The sequence below is a fragment of the Podospora pseudopauciseta genome, assembly GCF_035222475.1.
Source record: "Podospora pseudopauciseta strain CBS 411.78 chromosome 2 map unlocalized CBS411.78m_2, whole genome shotgun sequence".
NCBI lineage: Eukaryota > Fungi > Ascomycota > Sordariomycetes > Sordariales > Podosporaceae > Podospora > Podospora pseudopauciseta.
Genome location: NW_026946663.1, coordinates 4619852 through 4637458, shown reverse-complemented (window position 1 = coordinate 4637458; position 17607 = coordinate 4619852). Strand labels below are relative to the sequence as shown.

Genomic DNA, 17607 nt, shown 5'->3' with positions numbered 1-17607 from the left:
GGATAACATTGCTGACCTTTTCCCGCGCGCGCGCGTGTGTGTGTGTGTGTGATGTAGAGAATAAGCAAAGAGACCCACCTTCGAGAGCAGAGAGAGGCAAGGGAGAGGGAGAGGGAAATGAATGAGTCTAGCGGGAGTTAAACACACCCATCCACACCCATCTTAACTCGATGATGATGATGATGCTGGGGTGCTGGGAGTAGCATTTGGCAAAACCCAAGTTTGCAAATCGCATAAATCAACACTGAACCAAAAGGATCGAGTACTGATTTCTAGTCCTGACTACTGTGCTCTCTTCACATTCTTTCGCTTGTGGACAAGAAAATGGCGACCGCTGCTTGGGATGAGAGTTCTGAAAGATAGGTAGTTGGTGCACCTCAAGTACATATTGGCAGGCCTTGGAAGAACCGGGTGTCAGTTTCAAGATTACCAGAAGCGGTTCCAGCACAGATATATCAACTATTTTTCTACCCCTTGGCATCTCATTACAGTCTCTATTTTTAATTATTTTCCTGTCTAGCTAGAGTAGAATGCAAACTTGAGAGCCGCCAGGTCCCATATTCCCCTGATTTGCAGTTATCCTAGAGCTCAACAAAGCTGATCACAACGGGTCAAAAGTAAAACCGCAACAACCATCACCTCATCACATCACCACGCCCTCAAAAGCACAGAGAGAGAGCTAAAACAAAGTAAATAAAGACTGAACCAAAAACTACCGAGACCTCATGAAGGTATGCTGTATCGTTCTTCTCCTCCCAATTGACCAAAACACTAGATAATCGTCTTCAGAGGAAAAGAAAAAAAAACTAAAGCGCAGATAGAGAGATCCCTAAGAGATATTGCCTGAAAATCAAAAACTCCTTCCCAGATCCCCCAATCCCTAGAATGCCTCAACCCCCCAAAACTCCGAGTATTCATGCCCCCCTCTTCGTGATATTCTCTTTCTCCCTTCGTAAAAACAAATCATTATTAATTCTTGAGAACTTGCCATGCAATCTCACAAGGCTAGGTGTACGCCTTTGTTGTGATGTTTGGTTCTAGGAAAAGACTCCCTCGTCTGTGGTTTTCTTACTCGATTATTTCTTGTATTTCTGTCACAAAGTCAGCAACCTGTTTCACTGTAGTATCAGACCAAGAAAACTCACCGCCTCCGCCCGTCTCCTGTTCGCCGGGTCGAGACTGTTCGTCGCGCCCAGTAGAGTCTGTCCAATGGCCTTGGTAGCACCAATGGCAGGCCGGAAGATAATCGTCGGTGCCCGCTTCAGCACAGCCTTGGCCGCCCCCTGAGCGTTCGTGCTCTCCATCACCTCGGCCGGCACCGCAATGATTGCGTCCCTTGCCACCGCCAGGTCCCTGGCCAGGCTCGAATAGGCGCCTCGCACGCCCTGGAGGATACCAAGCGGCTGGTTCGCGTACAGGCTGACCTGCCGGTTGGTCGTCTCCTCTTCGGCTTCGTACTCATCTCCCTCGTCCCAATCGTCGATGGCAATGGGAGCCGCGGAGCTACTTGACTCTCCAGCTGGCTTGTTAACCAACATGCTCTCGGCTCCTTGAAGTGCGTACTGTGTCCCGATGGCGAGTTTGGCGCCCAGCTTCACCACCTCTGTACCAGTCGTCTTTGCAAAACGGGTTGCACCCTTCCTAATGCTGCGGACAATGCGCCCGTCTTTCTGATATTCCTTGATGGGAATCTCAATCAGCTCACGGAAGCCGCTGCCGGCGTTCACAAGAGAGCGGACTGGTGCCAGACCAGCCAAAACACCAGGAAGTTGTGTGCGCTTGACATTGTCCGTCCAAATGTCGTTGAGCTGCTTTCCAAGCTTGTCAAATCCGGCGATGCCGTAAAGAATAACATGGCGAAGAACCAAGCGGGAATCCTCCAGGATCAAGAAGTTCATGAACTCAGTCGTATGGCCTGATCTGAGACCAGCATAGTCGACCCGCTTTGGCTTGAAATCCAACCTGACAGGCACGTCGTTGACCTCGGCACGCTGGATGAAGGGCACATCACTCGGAGAGGCGTGAACAGGTGTCGAGTCGTCCTTGAACTCAAAGAACCGTGTGATAAAGTCCAGCGCATCCTGATCGACGTGAAGACGAAGAGGCAGAATGCTGACCTTCAAGACAATTTCAGAAGCCGGCATAGAGGGCACAGGCTTTGTGTTGAGAAGTCCGATGTGGGCCATATTTGCGCCCTCCTCTCTGTCACCCGCATCCTCGTCGTATGTGACAAACTTCTTCCACGTGGAAGTAGCCACATGGTCGAAAACGACCAGGTCGCGGACACGGACATCGATGGAGCTGACTGTCTCCCCAGAATCAGGTGGGAAGGTGACCAAGTCCACATTCACGCCGTTGAGCTCAAATGTGATCTTGTGATCCTTGCTCCTGCCCAATTTTAGGCTCTTGGACCTAGCGTGGTGATGCTTGCCAGCAGGGCGAATGGTGGAGGTTGTGAAGGCCGTGGTGGCGACCGACTCGGTATCGTTTCCATCCCCCAACTCCTGGTTGATGGCGGCGGCCAGCTCCTTTGGATCCCGAGTGATTGGAATTCCAATGTACACCGAATTGAAAAGGAAGTCACCCACAATCTCTTCTTCATCCAAGTCATCCTTGCGTTCAGCCTTGGCCCGCTTCTCGTATGCCTTGTTCTCAACTTCCTTGACCGCCTTGGCGATGACTTCTCTAGTCCGCACCCAATCATAGCCGTCATACAGGTGCCAAATAAGATGGACATCACGCACACCAACCTTGAGCGGGCTTCGTTGAATCTTGGTGTCGTTACCATCATCATACTTGTTCTTCTTAGAGTTCCACCGGTGCGCTGTGCCCTTGACAGCCGACTCCTTCTTCTCAAAGAACCCTTCTTCGACTGAGAGACGCCCGCTGCTATTGTCTGTGCTATTGTCGGTGCTCAGGCTAGCAGTGCTGAGCAAGACACCATCGTTCGTCTCCTCAACTCTGGTTTTTGACAAGTCAAGCGATTGAGCAGTGGCATCGAAAAGCTCTTCGTGGATAACCTCGTCGTCGTAAAACTGAGAGTCCATGTTGAGGGGGCTATCGTTTGGTCCGCCATAATAGTCATGCTCACTATCTATCTCGCCGCTGTGCTCTCCAGCAACAGGAAGAAAATCATTATCAAAGTCATAATCACCCTCAGCGCGGCCAAACGCGTCGTGAGTGATGGAAGCCAGCAGATCTTCCACCGGAACAATCGATGTCTTATACTTGACCTCCTTGCTCGGCGGTGTAGGCGGGGTTAGAGCGTTTGCCAAAGCAATCAAAGTGTGAGTTGAGTCGGCACACGTCTCCATGACCAGAAGCTTGTCACGTAATTCGACCTCCAGCTGCGAATCGCCGTTCTTATCCTTGGTTGTGTTCACGACAGCCTGAGCCTTGGAGATTTGGCTGATGTGCACAAAACCCTTGGAACATAGCTCGGTGATCTGCGGTGTAGGAATGACTTTGGGCCGTCGCTTCGAAGCAAACGGTGCCCCAGGCGTGTCCAATACCGTGACATCATCAATGAGCAGAATGGATGCCTTATCCATCTCCAGGACGGCATGTACACTCTCGTCTTTTCCGGGTACCACCTCAAGCGATGCTGTGGTCAGTGCAAGAATCAACTTGGATGGCGGGCCGAGAGGGTTCAAGCCAATCAGACAGTCCTCGAAAGCAACGTCGACTTTGATGGGCTTTGAACTGTATTCTTGCCCCGACGATGCTGAACCAGCTGGTGAGCCCTTGATGGCGGTATGAGCGTGATCACCAAGATTGGCGACCGAGGCTGCAAGGCTAGCCTCATAGTCTTGCGGTGTGGCATCCTCCGAAAGCTGCAAGATGGCCATGATAGTAGGCACTCTGTACTCGACATTCAACCCGTTCAGCCTGACTTTGAGGACCGGCTCAATATCATCCACCATTCTCATCCTCAGGACAGGCGGCTTTGGTGACGAGGCCGTTGCAGGATTTGGTGGTGTCGTCGCAAGGTTCTCGACCTGGTTTCTTGTGACAGTGATACCTGTCACAGCAACAGCAACTAGAGTAGGAACCGTGATGTGAGCCACCTCCAGGTCTGCAATGGCTGCTTGAACCGCTCCAAAACGTCCACCAATGTCGACAGCGCCTTCAAAGCTCTTGACATGAATAAAAGAGAGCAACCCGGGCCGGTCATCTTCGGGCAGATACTTGGCAACAGTCCCGAGTTTGGCAAGATCCTCTGCCAAGCTGGGTAGACAGCTGAGCTGCTGAAGTCTGCCCACATTGACATTGACTTTGCCGACGGTCAAGTTCAGAACCGACCCCTTTCGCCGTTGGCGAATGAGCATGTCAACCATGATCTCATCCCCGTCCTTGTCAAACTTGCTCTGTGACGGAGTGATGAGTTCAACAAGCCTCTCAAGATCTTGTTCCCGCGGGGCCATGACAAACTCGATCCGGGTGTCCACAATTTTGGCAATGATGGGAGCTGCAACTTGGGAATTGCGAAGATATGGCCCTGCCAGCTGTATCTTGCTGAAGTGCACACCGACGCCTTCTCCCCTGTTGATCAACTTGAGAGCGCTGGTGTCAAGGGCCATGCTACAGTCTCTCCCGATAACATCCAGCCGGATCCCATTGATGCGCATCTCAGCCTTGTCACCTGAACTGACGGGTCGATCATCCGAACTCGGGGTTTCGAATCGAACACCCTTGGGCTTCTGCGGCGCAACAGTTGTGCTCTTTGCAGGATTTGAGGTGATCGAAGAGCCCATGTTGAGGAAGCTGCTCAAGCCTCCAAACCAGCTGAATGTTTCATCCAACTTTGGGAGATCGAGTTTGACATGTAGAGGAAGTGTGTTAACTTTGAGGCTCGACCTTCCAGAGCTCTTGGTGAGCTTGACTGAGATATCCTGTCCCGCAGACAAGAGAGTGCTGGCAGCCATAGATTCATACATTTGAACGGATCGATCAAACGACATAATCTGGTCATTGGCATACCCAAATGTGAGCTTTTCAATAGCCATATCGGCTTCCATGTCGGAGCCAGAGCTTGAGAGCGAAGCTTTGATCCCCCTCAAATTTGCTTGCAGGAGGACATCGGACGCAAAGTCCGGTGACCGCTTCTCGAAATGTCTCTGTGCCGTGTCGGCAACACCTGCAAGTTTCTCCAAAAATTGGAGTGATAGACCTTCCACTACGAGTTTGAGGTCCAGCGCAGGCTTAGAGTCTGACCTGGACGGAGCTGTATTGGTGGTTTCGGATGTTTGCACTGCTTCCAGCAGGCAGCTCACCACCATGGCTAAAAGAAACCCAATCGAGGCATCAAACCGCACCTCTATCGGCTTCAGGATCACCTCAATAGATGGGTCAAGAGGCGGGTGTTCAGCCGGGGTTTCGGAAACGGGTGACGACGGGCCCAGTGGTTCAGGTGAGTGGACCGAAAATGCTCCTGGGAGATTTGGGGTAGTACTTGCGAGGTCAGGAGTCGTGACGTGTAGGTGCTTGTGATTTGATGGTAGATAGACCGATATGGAGCTTAGTGAAACGACTTCTTTCACTAATCTGGTAGGTCCACGAGGCGTCGGGATGTCATCTTGGTGACGCTCTGGTTCTTGGCCTAGATTGTGATCTTCTGAGAATTCGGCAACGGGGCTTCGCGTTGATATTGGCGATGTGCCTTGGGGAGATAGAGAGGACTGGTCTGGCGGTTGTCCAGTCTCGTTGTAGAACCGTCCACCCTGTGTTTCTGGTGGGGGTGAATTCTGGGGTTGTGCAGATGATGGGCCAGCGGCGTCGGATTTCCCCCCCGATGACACGGAATCTTGCTCATCCCAAGATCCAGGCATTGCTCCGCGTAGCTTTACCGAACCTGTATGTGAGAAGGCACTCATATACATGCTCTCAGCTTCCTCGTGGCTGTAGAGATGGGATTGCGTAAGGTCTTCGGCTCCGCCACTAGATTCGCTACTAGCAGCCTCTGAGTGCACAGAGCCAGCGGGAGAGACCGACGAACCAAGTGGGAAGCCTTCTGGAGGCCGGAGAAAAGGCTCTGACTGTGCTTCTCTCTCCGGAGCAGACCAGCTTGAAGCCCCCGGCTCTACAAGCGTAGACTTGGCGTGCTCCTGAAGACCAAGGCCTGCCATATCTTGGTAAAGAGATGCCCGGGGTGTGGAACCAGGCGAATTCGACTCTGCATATTCAATAAACGTATTAGGTTGGTCAAATTCGTAGGGGATATTCAGCGCCGCCTCGCTATCGTGCATCTGAGCCTGAAGTTGCGCAAAATCATCCAAAGTTACCGACGCAGAGCTTATGCTGTCTGCCAGATTGGCGCCGGGAGTTGGAAATGACGGGGCCTCAGTTGCTTCCGGAGACTGGGCTGATCCTTGAGAAGATAGCATCGTCGGGGATGGTACTAATGACGAGAACACATTTGCCTCGGTGATCAGGAACGCTCGGATGTTGTCCAGAAGAATATGCCGTTTGCCCTCCTTGTGAACAATCTCTGGACCGCCCTCAGCATCATCTGCTGATGTAGTGACACCTTCCACATCCACCTTATCCAGCGAAAGTCGAAAAGTGACCAACTCAGGGGGCTGGGAGTTCGCGTTCAGTGGCACTTCGGTATCAACCTGGAATGAAACACCATGTATCCGAACTTGCATTCTGTCGACAATGCCCTGGAGGAAGTCGGTCATGAAAGCTGGCAGTGACAGAGCTTGGCCGGTACCGAACGACGACTCGTCATCGCTCTCAGGTTCACTCATGGTTACTGAAGCTCCGAGGTCCTGCGATTCCGCAACAAGTGCCTGTTCCAGCTCTTTCTTCTCTGATACCGGCTGCGTTTCCAGGAACGACTGCGCAAGGTCGGCAGCAGTCGGAACGACATCATCAGTGACCCGCCATCTCCTCCTCTTCTTTGACCGCTGCTGTTCCACCTCCTGTTGTGACATAATCTTGAGCTGGACATCAACACCATCGACCTCGGCTATGATCGGGCTTGTGAAGATGTTCATGGGAATCGTAACTCGCAAGACGAGGATCTTGGCTTTCTGGATCGAAAAGGTTGGAGGGAGCCCCAAGAGCTTCTCCAGTTTCTATTTCACATTACGACATGTTAGGATAGACAGCCCTTGCAACAAGTTACGAAAGCATCATCAAGGTCAGCATCAAAACTAGGCGGCAGGTGCGTACCTGGAGTACAAGCCCGACATCTCGGAATTCCAGGACCGTGTTTGTTCCAACGGCAAAATCAAGGTTCTCTAAGTCAAGCGCTGTCTCGTCCAGAACGTCTAGCCGTGCCAGGGCGAACCGAAGCAGCCGCTTGGGCATCCGCGACTGGCGAAACGACGGAAAGAAAGACGCCATGATGGGCGATGATCGTTATCGCTTATCTGCGATGCCGGTCGTTCGGCGTGCGCGGGGCGGTTTCACCGGGTCGCCGTTACCGTCACCGTCTGGTAAGTATGCTGGTTTGGATATCTCAGTGTTTGGGTATCGGATCGGATGATGGTTCGAGGAGCTGACAGGCACTTGGATATGCAATCGTCCAACTGTCTGGGGGACGACGAGGCGGATGTGCGGGGCAAGGTCATATTGGGGCGAGCATCATCAGTGACAGCGATGGTGTAAGGGTGAAGGTTAGGGCACAGCGAAACAAGATTTTCAAAAAAGCCTCCGAGACTTTCTCTGGACAGTGCTGTGTACTTTGTTTAGGGTTTTTAGGGGACAACCCAAAAAGAAGCCCCCGGGATTCCAAGGTTTCCAGACACAGGCAAGAGGTGCAACTGGGAACCAGAAACACAGCCGTGAGTTGACATGGTGAGCAGCTTGCAAGAGACGACCCGTGACAAGCTCTGGGTGTAACCACACACCAATCAGTTGATCGGCCTTATCGGTAGCGTGCTGGGCGTGGCAGGGATACGAATACAGCAAAACGCCTCCACTAGAAGAGAGTCACAGAGTGAGCTTGGGCGCCCCACTTTCCCAACCTTAGGGGTTCGCTAGGATCGCCCCGCCATGACACCAGCACTGGACCTCAGACCGATGACACTTAGGTCGGCCTTCCCAGCTGGACCTAGCTGGAACCAGCTCCAAGAGAGAACGGAGGCTGGATGCCTTATGCTGGGTGCTGGAAAATTGAAAACCGGCATGTTTTGAACCGTCGGGAGAGGCCAGGTGGGAGGCTCACACAAATTCGACGTGGCGGATGCTACCACGGCTAGGGGGAATCTTTTGCAACAGGCTGACTCCTCGAGATGCAACCGTCTGCACCAAAGCAGTCATTTGACTCTGCCCGCCTCACCATTTCGCAAGCAGCGCAGCCCTCGCGCTGCAGACAAGGCACAGGCAACAGCAGCAGGGAGCTCCAGACAACAAACAAAACGCTGTGACTTGCCGTTGCTAAGCTACAATAGGTAACTGCTCTACCTTTATCCAAAACAATAAATCTGTGGACGCTCAGGAATGTAACCAACCGTTACCTTATTAGCCTGGACCTCGCTCTCCCCGCCACCGTTTTGACACAAATATCATGATGAACTACACTTCAGTTGGTGATGGCATCCTCCTTTCCAAGCTTCTCCGCCATCCTCCTCCCATAACTCCCCGCCACCTCCTTTGCAACCCCCTCCCCGCTCCAGTAAGCCCCTGTCACAGTCCCCAGAGCAACAAACGGCGCGGTGTGCTCCCCTGCCAGCCAGATCCCCTCACCCGATATTCCCTGCCGCATGATCTCGATGTCTTTGTCGCCCTCCTTGAGCCCCTTCTGGAAGTTGGCATAGCTACCATTCCCCGCCAAATCATCACCAAGCCAGTCAGTGGCTACCGCAACTACAGGGTGGCAATCGGGGTTGTTCTCGTCGTATGACGGCAGCCGTGAGTAGTATGGCTTGAAGAAGTTGAACAAAAAGTCGAGTTTCTCTTTCTGCGAGGGCAGAGAGCGCAAGGTGGATGTGATATGTCGTGATTCATCGCCGTATGTGTAGAATAGCAACGTCGGATGAGAAGAAGGGCCCATGGAGGCGAGCTCGACGATCTCGTTGGTCCAACCGGCGGGATTAGTGTCTTTGGAATAGTTTGGCGAAAGCCATTGGCAAAATCCTTGGACTTTCCGTCCATTTACATCAGGTGTAAGCCAGAAGGCAGTTGGGAAGGAGATGTACACCTGTGACACATGGGGTGTTAGTCATATGTGTGCAGACAAAGTCGTGATAGACACTGACCTTCTCTAGGCACCCGTATCCAATATTCTGGATGGCTTTGGATAGTCGATCTGGAAGAGGAGGGTGGAAGGCGTGAGTGTTCTGTTTGAGCCATCCAAGCGGTGTGGTGACAACCAGCTCGTCAAACTCGAGTATCTGGCCATCGGCAGTCCTCGCCCTGGGAGTTCCATTGGGTGATGTAGATTTTCCGTATATCTCCGATACCCGCGTTCCATATCGAATATCAGCGCCATCAACAGCTGGCTTCGCCACCCTCTCCAGGATTTTGCGGTAGGTCCCAGCGCAAAACAAATTTTCTGTTGTAATGTCAGTGTCGGCGTGATACGAGTTAGCTCTTGAAGATGACTTACCACCGTCAATACACTCTTCTAACCAGAAGAACTTGAGACTCTGTGTCTCAACTGGACTGCCAACAAAAGCCCCCCAAAGATCGGCCATCTGCAGGACAAATTTCCTCTGTCGTTCATATCCCTCTAGTGTATCGGGTATTTGCTTGAGAATTTGCTCCTTGAAGAAGTCTAACAGCGTCTTGTCCGCGTCTATTTGAGTCCCGTGCTTCTCAGAGTACTCAAAAGCCTCTTCAATGATATTCCACATGACCGTTGAGAATTTATCTCCTTCCTGTGCAGATAGAAGTGTGCCGTCTTCGTCAAAAACATACGATTCGCTGTCAAAGACCCCAGTGTGTGTTTTGGTCTCCTTTGCCAGATCCAGGATCGGGTTATCATCAGTGCCATGGATCCAGTTGGCGCCCATGTCTATCAGATTGCCGCTGGGGAGCCTTTCTTGATGTATCCTGCCGCCGAGGCGATTACGGGCTTCAAGGATCGTCACTCGGAAGCCATATCGAATGAGGATATCTGCACATCGAAGACCTGCAAAACCAGCACCGACAATCCCAATGTGTGGTTTTCTATTCGGATCCAAAGATTCGAACTACCGAGTGAGTTAGCGGCATTAACACCAGCTTCTACTATGAACCACAGGTACCTGTAAGACTCTATCCATGATGCCCAGTTCCTTATGTGATCTGTCAAAAGTGTAAAGCCTGGCTGTCTTCAGATCTTGATACAGCTTCGAGGTGACTCTCCGGGAAGCGCTACTAATTGACATCGAGTAAGCATCCATCTGGGTGAGCTTTTTTTGGAACCCTCGAGAGTGTGATAACACTGCAAGAAGTATTGTAAAACTACTAGAAGCTCGATGGTCTGTAGGAATGAATGCAACAATGAGGGCGGTAACAAAAAAGAATGTCAATCAAAAGCCCGCACCTCATGGTCTACGAGGAGACGGGTAGATATACTCATGAGATGAACATCACGAGGGGGGCATTTCAGCGGGGAAAGGCTGGGAGTAATCGCCTTCTGGGCCAACAAGAGTTGCACCTGCCATGCTGAGCCTCATAAATTGCTCGACCAAAGCTGCAAAGGTGCAAGCAGATGGTGAGATAGGCATAGTCGGTCAGGAAGGTAAGCTGCCTTGCAGTATTGGAAGGACGGCTTTGATGGTGGTATCGGTCCTCCCTTGTCTGATGGAAAGGCCGATAAGAGCCTCGAATTATGCCGGAGCACACCAGCGGGTTATGAGGGGTTCAGCAACGAACCCTCGTCAGTGGTGGACAGGTAATCTAGAAAGTGCAGTATCTTCTCTCGGAAAGCCAAAAGAAGAAGCTGCCGGTGAACTGCTGTCCCACACAACTGTAGCACCGGTGAAAGGAACATCCAGACCACTGGGTCCAGAGCAGTCTCTTGGAAGCTGAAGTAGCCAATAGTTCACTGATACTTGAGCATGCATCTGATGCGGTCGGAGAGCTTAACCACGAGGTCCCACTCACCGTGTGTGCCACAGACACCACGTATGACACCAAGCATGGAGAAACACTTACAATACGAGCAACTTTGTAAGCCTAATGAAGGTGGAAGAGATAAGGACCGCCGTAAGCTAGAAACATGAGATATCCACCTCTGATGATGAGTGTTGGCGTGTATCTCCCTAGAAAAGAGAAACAAGGTACAAGAGATAAAACACAGCTGTGGTCTTTATCGAAACACTCGATTTGGACCTGTCGTTCAATATCGCCCGAGACACCCACAATAAGCTGTTCGATGGTGGGGACATAAGGCAATGTCAATGCGGGGTTGCGTGGAGCAAATGCAACAACGGAAACGGGACTCGAGGAAACACCCACTCCCTGGCTGAAACCTTGAAATTTGAGGAAGACCAACGGGATATGGGTTGAGAAACAATTGAGGCTCTTCAACAGCTCGAAAGAGGTCGTCCGCGAACCCAAACAGGCGTGTAACCACTGACTGATTTGTGGTTAATCCCTGTCGCAACCCCACGCTGCCGGTCGTCGATGACGACACTTGCCGACGGCTGGCTTGAGCCCCCCTGCGAGGGGTTCCTCGCGGGGAAAAAAGACACCAAACAGCGCGTCTGACAAGTGCTGGTCAGCGGACCACAGACAGATTGGAATCCCTTTCCACTGAATCGAGCCGGGAGTTTGTATCCTTGATTCGGCCACCTTTACATCTGTTGGCCTATAGAACATATACACTACCCATGACCTTCCGGCCTTGCGTCTTGCGTAGCCATGTCTGTTATATCATCCGTTGCCATCAAGATGGTACCTGAAGCACAATACCGCCACAGACGCTTACAAATATATATGGTAGCTTGGCAATCTTGCCTGAATGGCTAGGTAGACTGCCCTTCTATTTCCCAGGTAAGTTGATCGGGCAAGACAATGAGCTGATACCCAAAAGGCTCCTCAGATCAAACAGAAAGCGAGGTAGCGAGGGAGACCGGGCCAGTAGACTCTGGAAAGTCCTGAATCCTGGCAGTCCAAAAACCAGACCTCGACCAGCCGAAATATCGCCAAGTGACCTTTTTGTAAGCATATGATAGATCACCTAGGCTAGAATCAAAAGAGCGAGCCAAGCTGTCATATGTGGCCGTTGCGTCTAGTCCGCCACTGAAGCTGCAAGACAGAGCTGTCAAGGAATGCCCTCTAGCCACGTACAGTTCCGTGAAGTATTTCGGCAGAATTCCCCTGAAAATGGCAGAGAATCCTCGCCGATTCTGAGCTGGCAATGGTCTTTGAAGAAACCGAGTCATGGCGCCGTCTCGGAAGTTCCAATCCGCAGGCCGAGTGCCGCAGCATCGACGCAGCATCACATGCTCCGCACAGCGCAAGCTCAAGATGACCTGGAAGAGTCTTGGCACGGGCTTGGAGACGCAGCCAATCACAGGCAATGCAATGCTGATTTTGGAGCATTCCCCACATTCCAGGGCCCCGGCCCAGCCCAGCTTCCAAAGCCGAGGTCGTCCAACAACACGGGCAACAACCTGCCGAATCAAGTCCAGTGACCCGCGGTCAATTGGGGAGGAATGCCCCCTGGTCCAAGTGATGATGGCCTGGAGGTTGCTGGGCCCGAGATCTGAATAAAAACCACATGGTAGCCTTTCTCAACCCATTGTTCCCTGTTCTTCTTGTGTGAACCTCTCTTCCTCGTTGATACCAGTTTCTTTGTTTAGGTTTCTCCCGTGTGTCTTGATCTTTGCGACAGCGGCACCGCTTCTTGTTTCACCATCCATCTCTTTGATACCCTCCCTTTTCTGTATTTCGAAACCCTCAAAGATCAACCAACAACCATCAACATGTCCTCGTCCGTCCTCGAGGTCCCCTCCAAGACCTTCACCCGCGCCGAGGTCGCCAAGCACAACACCGAAGATAGCGTCTGGTTCGTCATTGACACCGTCGTCTACGATGTTTCCGAGTTCCTAGATGCCCACCCCGGTGGTGAGGCTGTCCTCCGTCAGGTTGCCGGCACCGATGCCACTGCCGCTTTCTACAACCTTCACAGACACGAGGTTCTCCAGAAGTACTCCGACCTTGCCATCGGCACCATCGAGGGCGAGAAGCAGTCCATCATCACCCCCCAAGCTGGCGATCTTTCCACCGTCCCATATGCCGAGCCCCTCTGGCTCACCCCCCAGTTCAAGTCCCCCTACTTCAAGGACAGCCACCGCAAGCTCCAGAAGGCCATGCGCATCTTCACCGACAAGTACATCACCCCCGAGGCTCTCGAGAAGGAGCGCTCCGGCGAGATCGTCTCCCAGGAGCTTATCGACCGCATGTCCAAGGCTGGTGTCCTCCACATGAGAATGGGTCCCGGCAAGCACCTCCACGGTGTCAACCTCCTCGATGGTGCCGTCGACGGCAAGGAGTTTGACTACTTCCACGATATGATCTGCTCCCAGGAGGCTGTCCGCGCTGCCTGCCGCGGCTTCCAGGACGGCAACATGGCCGGTATGGTTATTGGTCTCACCTGTGTTCTCAACTACGGCCACAAGAACCCCGCCCTCAAGGCCAAGGTCGAGGAGGAGTGCTTCTCTGGCAAGAAGAAGATCTGCCTCGCCATCACCGAAGCCTTTGCCGGCTCCGACGTTGCCGGCCTCCGCACCACCGCCAAGAAGACCCCCGACGGCAAGCACTACATTGTCAACGGCACCAAGAAGTGGATCACCAACGGTGTCTTCTCTGACTACTTCGTCACCGGTGTCAACACCGGCAAGGGCTTGTCGGTGCTCCTCATCCCCCGCGGGGAGGGCGTTGAGACCAAGCCCATCAAGACCTCGTACTCCCCCGCTGCCGGCACCGCCTACATCACCTTTGACAACGTCAAGGTCCCTGTCGAGAACCTGTTAGGTGAGGAGAACAAGGGCATCTATGTCATCCTCTCCAACTTCAACCACGAGCGGTGGACCATGGCCTGCGCCACCATCCGCTACATGCGTCTCGTGACGGAGGAGTGCCTCAAGTGGGCTCACCAGAGAATCGTCTTCAAGAAGAGGCTCATCGACCAGCCCGTCATTCGCCAGAAGCTCGCTAAGATGATTGCCCTTTGCGAGTCTCACCAGTCCTGGCTGGAGACCATCACGTAAGCGACCCTTTCCCCCCTTTCCCCACCTATCTGTCCACAACATCCCACTAACTTTTGTGTCATCATTAGTTACCAAATGTGCAACATGTCCTACTCCCAACAAGCCAAGCACATGGGCGGCCCCATTGCCCTCCTCAAGATGTCTTGCACCCGCGCCGCCCACGAGATCGCCGACGAGGCCGTCCAGATCTGGGGTGGTCGCGGTTTGACCCAGACCGGCATGGGCCGCGTGATTGAGAACTTCAACAGGACGTACAAGTTTGACTCCATCCTGGGCGGTGCCGAGGAGGTTCTTGGTGATTTGGGTGTCAGGCAGGCTATGAAGTTTATGCCCAAGGCTGTCTTGTAAATTGTGGCGAGACAGAAAACAAGAAAAGAAAACTAAAATAGAAAAAAAAATGGTTGGAAAAGGATTGAATACCTAGTCAAGGACATGGGGCCGATGTAATGAGGGATAGGAAGAGGTAAACATATTTTTGTTATCTGTTTTTGGAATAGCAGATTAGAGGTGTAAGAACAATATACAGAAGGGCCCTCAAGAGGCTTGAATTTCAAGATATCTCCATTGACTTTTCTGATTCTTGACTTGCTTGTGATGTCTTTCCTCAGGCCAGGTGAACATATCACAACCCTAAACAAAAATTCAACACTTCACACACATGGCACGAGAACCACGACTGTTGTGAACCAGACCAGTTGTCATTTCTATGGACCCTTCTCGTGAATCCTTTTCCAGTCCCGATCCATGATCTAGTAGTCATAAAACCGTTTTTGCCATAAAAACCCAGAACCCAGATCCGCGACTTGGTTGATCTCTTCTCTGCTGCTGCCTTCGTGAGCAAGACTCGGAATCCCATTTGGAGATAGCCCTGCCTGTCCCAAACGCCAATATGGTTGTGCAAAACTTTTCCGTGTTTGCCCTGGTAAAAGTCCGTATGATCGTCGTGTCATGACAAGTTGCGAATGGGTAACTTTTTGCAATAGTAAAAACAAGTAAAGGAAAAAAAGGAAAATTTGGGGAATCTTTGTCCCGACCTAGATTGCGTGCAATCAGGTCGTGGAAATGCCAAGCGGAGCGATATCCAGATTGTCTCTGAGATACCAGCAATGCACCGTCGAAGCGCTGATGTGCGAACACCAAGCACTTCACCTGGACCGACCGCACACCGGTCCCTGCCGTCAAACTACCTCCGAGCTGCCTCCCCCCTCCCTACAACTCCACTTGTTTCCATTCTACCCTCATCCTGACGAAAATAGCAAAATGCAAAGGCTGAAAGTGGCTGAAAGAACAGGGTGAGAAGAAAAATGCTATCGCTCCGTCTCTGCTACACCCGCAACTTAAGCGCTGTTGGGGCACTGGGACTGGACGTGGCCAGACTGCTGGCACTTGTAGCAGATCTTCTCGCCACCAGTAGACTCCTTGGGGCACTCGCGGGAGAGATGGCCGGAAACGCCACAGTTATAGCACTTGTTGCCGTTGACGCAGTCACCTAAAGAGTGTGTGTTAGCCGTCTGTATGAACAAGACAAGTTGTGGAAGAACTTACGGGACAGATGACCCATGCCGCCGCAAGAGTAGCAGGTCTTCTGGTTGAAGTTGCCACCATAGCCGGAGTTGTAGCCACCACCATAGGAGTTGCCGCCCTTCTGGCAGTTGCGGGCAATATGGCCGACCTCGCCGCACTGAAAACAGAGTTAGTATAGGCGTCTGACTGTGGTACACCGAATAGCAGGAGCTGACCTTGTAGCACTCAGCAGAGCTGCCACCACCACCACCCTGGCGTGGACCCTGGTCACCACCGGTGGGGCAGTCGCGAGAGATATGACCGGCCTGGCCGCAGCGGTAGCAGGTCTTGGTGTCCTTGGGACCCTCGGGACAGTCACGGCTCATGTGGCCCTCAACTGTAAAGCGCAAACATCTCTGATCAGTCTTCTGTCCATCTCGAGCGAAGTATGTCTTCAGGGTAACCTACTGCCACAGTTATAGCACTTGGCGGCACCCTTGTTGGGGCAGTCGCGGGCCTATTTGCAACATGTCAGTGACTCGAAACCAAACAGGACAATACCTCTCTGCGGTAAGGAGTCTCTCGTCGCCGGTGTCATACCTGATGAGTGGTCTGCCCGCCTATATTTCTCTCATGTTAGATCTTCTCTCCCTCACACAACAAAAGTCAGGCGGTGTCATGGTGATGTAGTGCGGGGTGCTCTTTGCCAAGAAAGGCAGGAGGGTTTCCCACTGCTATAAGCTGTCCAACCAGGATGTCCCAACATGGAAAGTCGGTTCCAATGAAGACAGTGATCCAGTGCGATAGCATCCAAGCAGAGGGAAGGGTTCGACTCTGATGCGCAGACCGACATCCAACGATCCGACTGCAAACAGAGCATGACATGAAGGGTTATGCGGACGTATAAAGCCAAGCGTATACTCGAGGCGTATATCATGTGCAGACCACCCGATGAAAGCAGCCATGCGGTGTGTGTAGCGAGGGCATCGAAGTCACAGTATCGGGCAAGGGAAGAGTAGGAAAGTCGTCGAGACTGGACGGACGGGGGCAAACTCACAGGTGAAGCAGGCACGTCCTTGGGAACCGTAGGAATCCATTGTGATAGTGTAGTGGGGTTGGTGGATTGTTGTGAGGTTTGTGAAGAGGATATCGAAACTGTGCGGTCGTCGACAAGAGTCAGCTAATCGAAAATTGATGGGCGAGACGACGATGTCAGGGAAGTTTGGGTCGAAAATAAAATTTGTTTTGGCGTCGGCAGGTTGGGGAATGTGAGGGCGCAAACTCAAACTTGGGAAAGGTGGGGGGGGCGATTGGTGGGTAGGTGTGACAGTGTGGGGTATTTACTGACCTTTGGTAAGTTTGTGTGAATGGCAGACGCACAACACAATTGATGGGGGAAAAGTTGTTGTTGTTGGATGGAGAGGGAGGAAAGCTGCCAACGGTTGGAGGGGAACGGGGAACTAAAGTACTGCTCCGGTGAATAGCGAGGTTAGGAGAGTCGGGGCAGAAAAAAAGTCGAGCGAAGGAGCGGGTGCTGCTGTGTGGTTTGTGAGTGATTGAAATTTTCTGGAGGGACAGTCTGTGTGGGGCACCCCTGCTCACAAGCGACCTCGCCTGAATTGGCAGTCTCTGGAGCTTCCAGTTCCCAGCAATTCTCCTCTGACCGGAGCAATCTTTCAGCCTCCGTCAACCTCCGTCAGAGGTCGGCTGTGGCGCAGAGGATGTCGATCTTGGAGTCTGAGATCCTGAGGGCACCTGGATGCAAATTTCTGAGCTTCAATTGCTGCTACAAGTGGCTATATCTCTCTATGTACTAGGTATCTTGCTTAGGCTGGCGTGTGAGGCGCCAGCCACTTGTTGCTGCCGTCCGTTTGTCGCACTTTCTTCCTTGCTACCAACCGGTTTATCAAGCTTGAATCTCATCAGACGGTACATCTAGATTGGTCTGTTG

At 52.3% G+C, this 17607-nt stretch overlaps 4 protein-coding genes across 4 annotated transcripts; 1 reads left to right on the top strand and 3 right to left on the bottom strand.

Moving 5' to 3' along the window:
* Window positions 1-561: 561 nt before the first annotated feature.
* ATG2 (autophagy-related protein 2) lies at window positions 562-7790 on the bottom strand. The gene is made up of 3 exons (XM_062910337.1): window positions 7177-7790; window positions 1146-7079; window positions 562-1091 (listed from the first exon to the last, which is right to left on the bottom strand). The coding sequence occupies exons 1-3, from the start codon at window positions 7348-7350 to the stop codon at window positions 1077-1079; spliced, it is 6123 nt and encodes a 2040-aa protein (XP_062769242.1). The 5' UTR covers window positions 7351-7790; the 3' UTR covers window positions 562-1076.
* Window positions 7791-8332: 542 nt separating this feature from the next.
* On the bottom strand, window positions 8333-10725 carry QC763_212940 (uncharacterized protein). Its single transcript, XM_062910336.1, has 4 exons — window positions 10197-10725; window positions 9557-10142; window positions 9207-9502; window positions 8333-9148 (listed from the first exon to the last, which is right to left on the bottom strand). Exons 1-4 carry the CDS (start codon window positions 10332-10334, stop codon window positions 8531-8533), a joined length of 1638 nt encoding a protein of 545 aa, XP_062769241.1. The 5' UTR covers window positions 10335-10725; the 3' UTR covers window positions 8333-8530.
* A 1595-nt stretch (window positions 10726-12320) lies between these two features.
* Window positions 12321-14717, top strand: QC763_212930 (uncharacterized protein). The gene is made up of 2 exons (XM_062910335.1): window positions 12321-14149; window positions 14222-14717. Exons 1-2 carry the CDS (start codon window positions 12867-12869, stop codon window positions 14499-14501), a joined length of 1563 nt encoding a protein of 520 aa, XP_062769240.1. The 5' UTR covers window positions 12321-12866; the 3' UTR covers window positions 14502-14717.
* On the bottom strand, window positions 14233-17516 carry QC763_212920 (uncharacterized protein). Its single transcript, XM_062910334.1, has 8 exons — window positions 17259-17516; window positions 17005-17184; window positions 16714-16811; window positions 16257-16276; window positions 16125-16173; window positions 15893-16053; window positions 15699-15834; window positions 14233-15642 (listed from the first exon to the last, which is right to left on the bottom strand). Exons 3-8 carry the CDS (start codon window positions 16751-16753, stop codon window positions 15491-15493), a joined length of 558 nt encoding a protein of 185 aa, XP_062769239.1. The 5' UTR covers window positions 16754-16811; window positions 17005-17184; window positions 17259-17516; the 3' UTR covers window positions 14233-15490.
* Window positions 17517-17607: the final 91 nt, after the last annotated feature.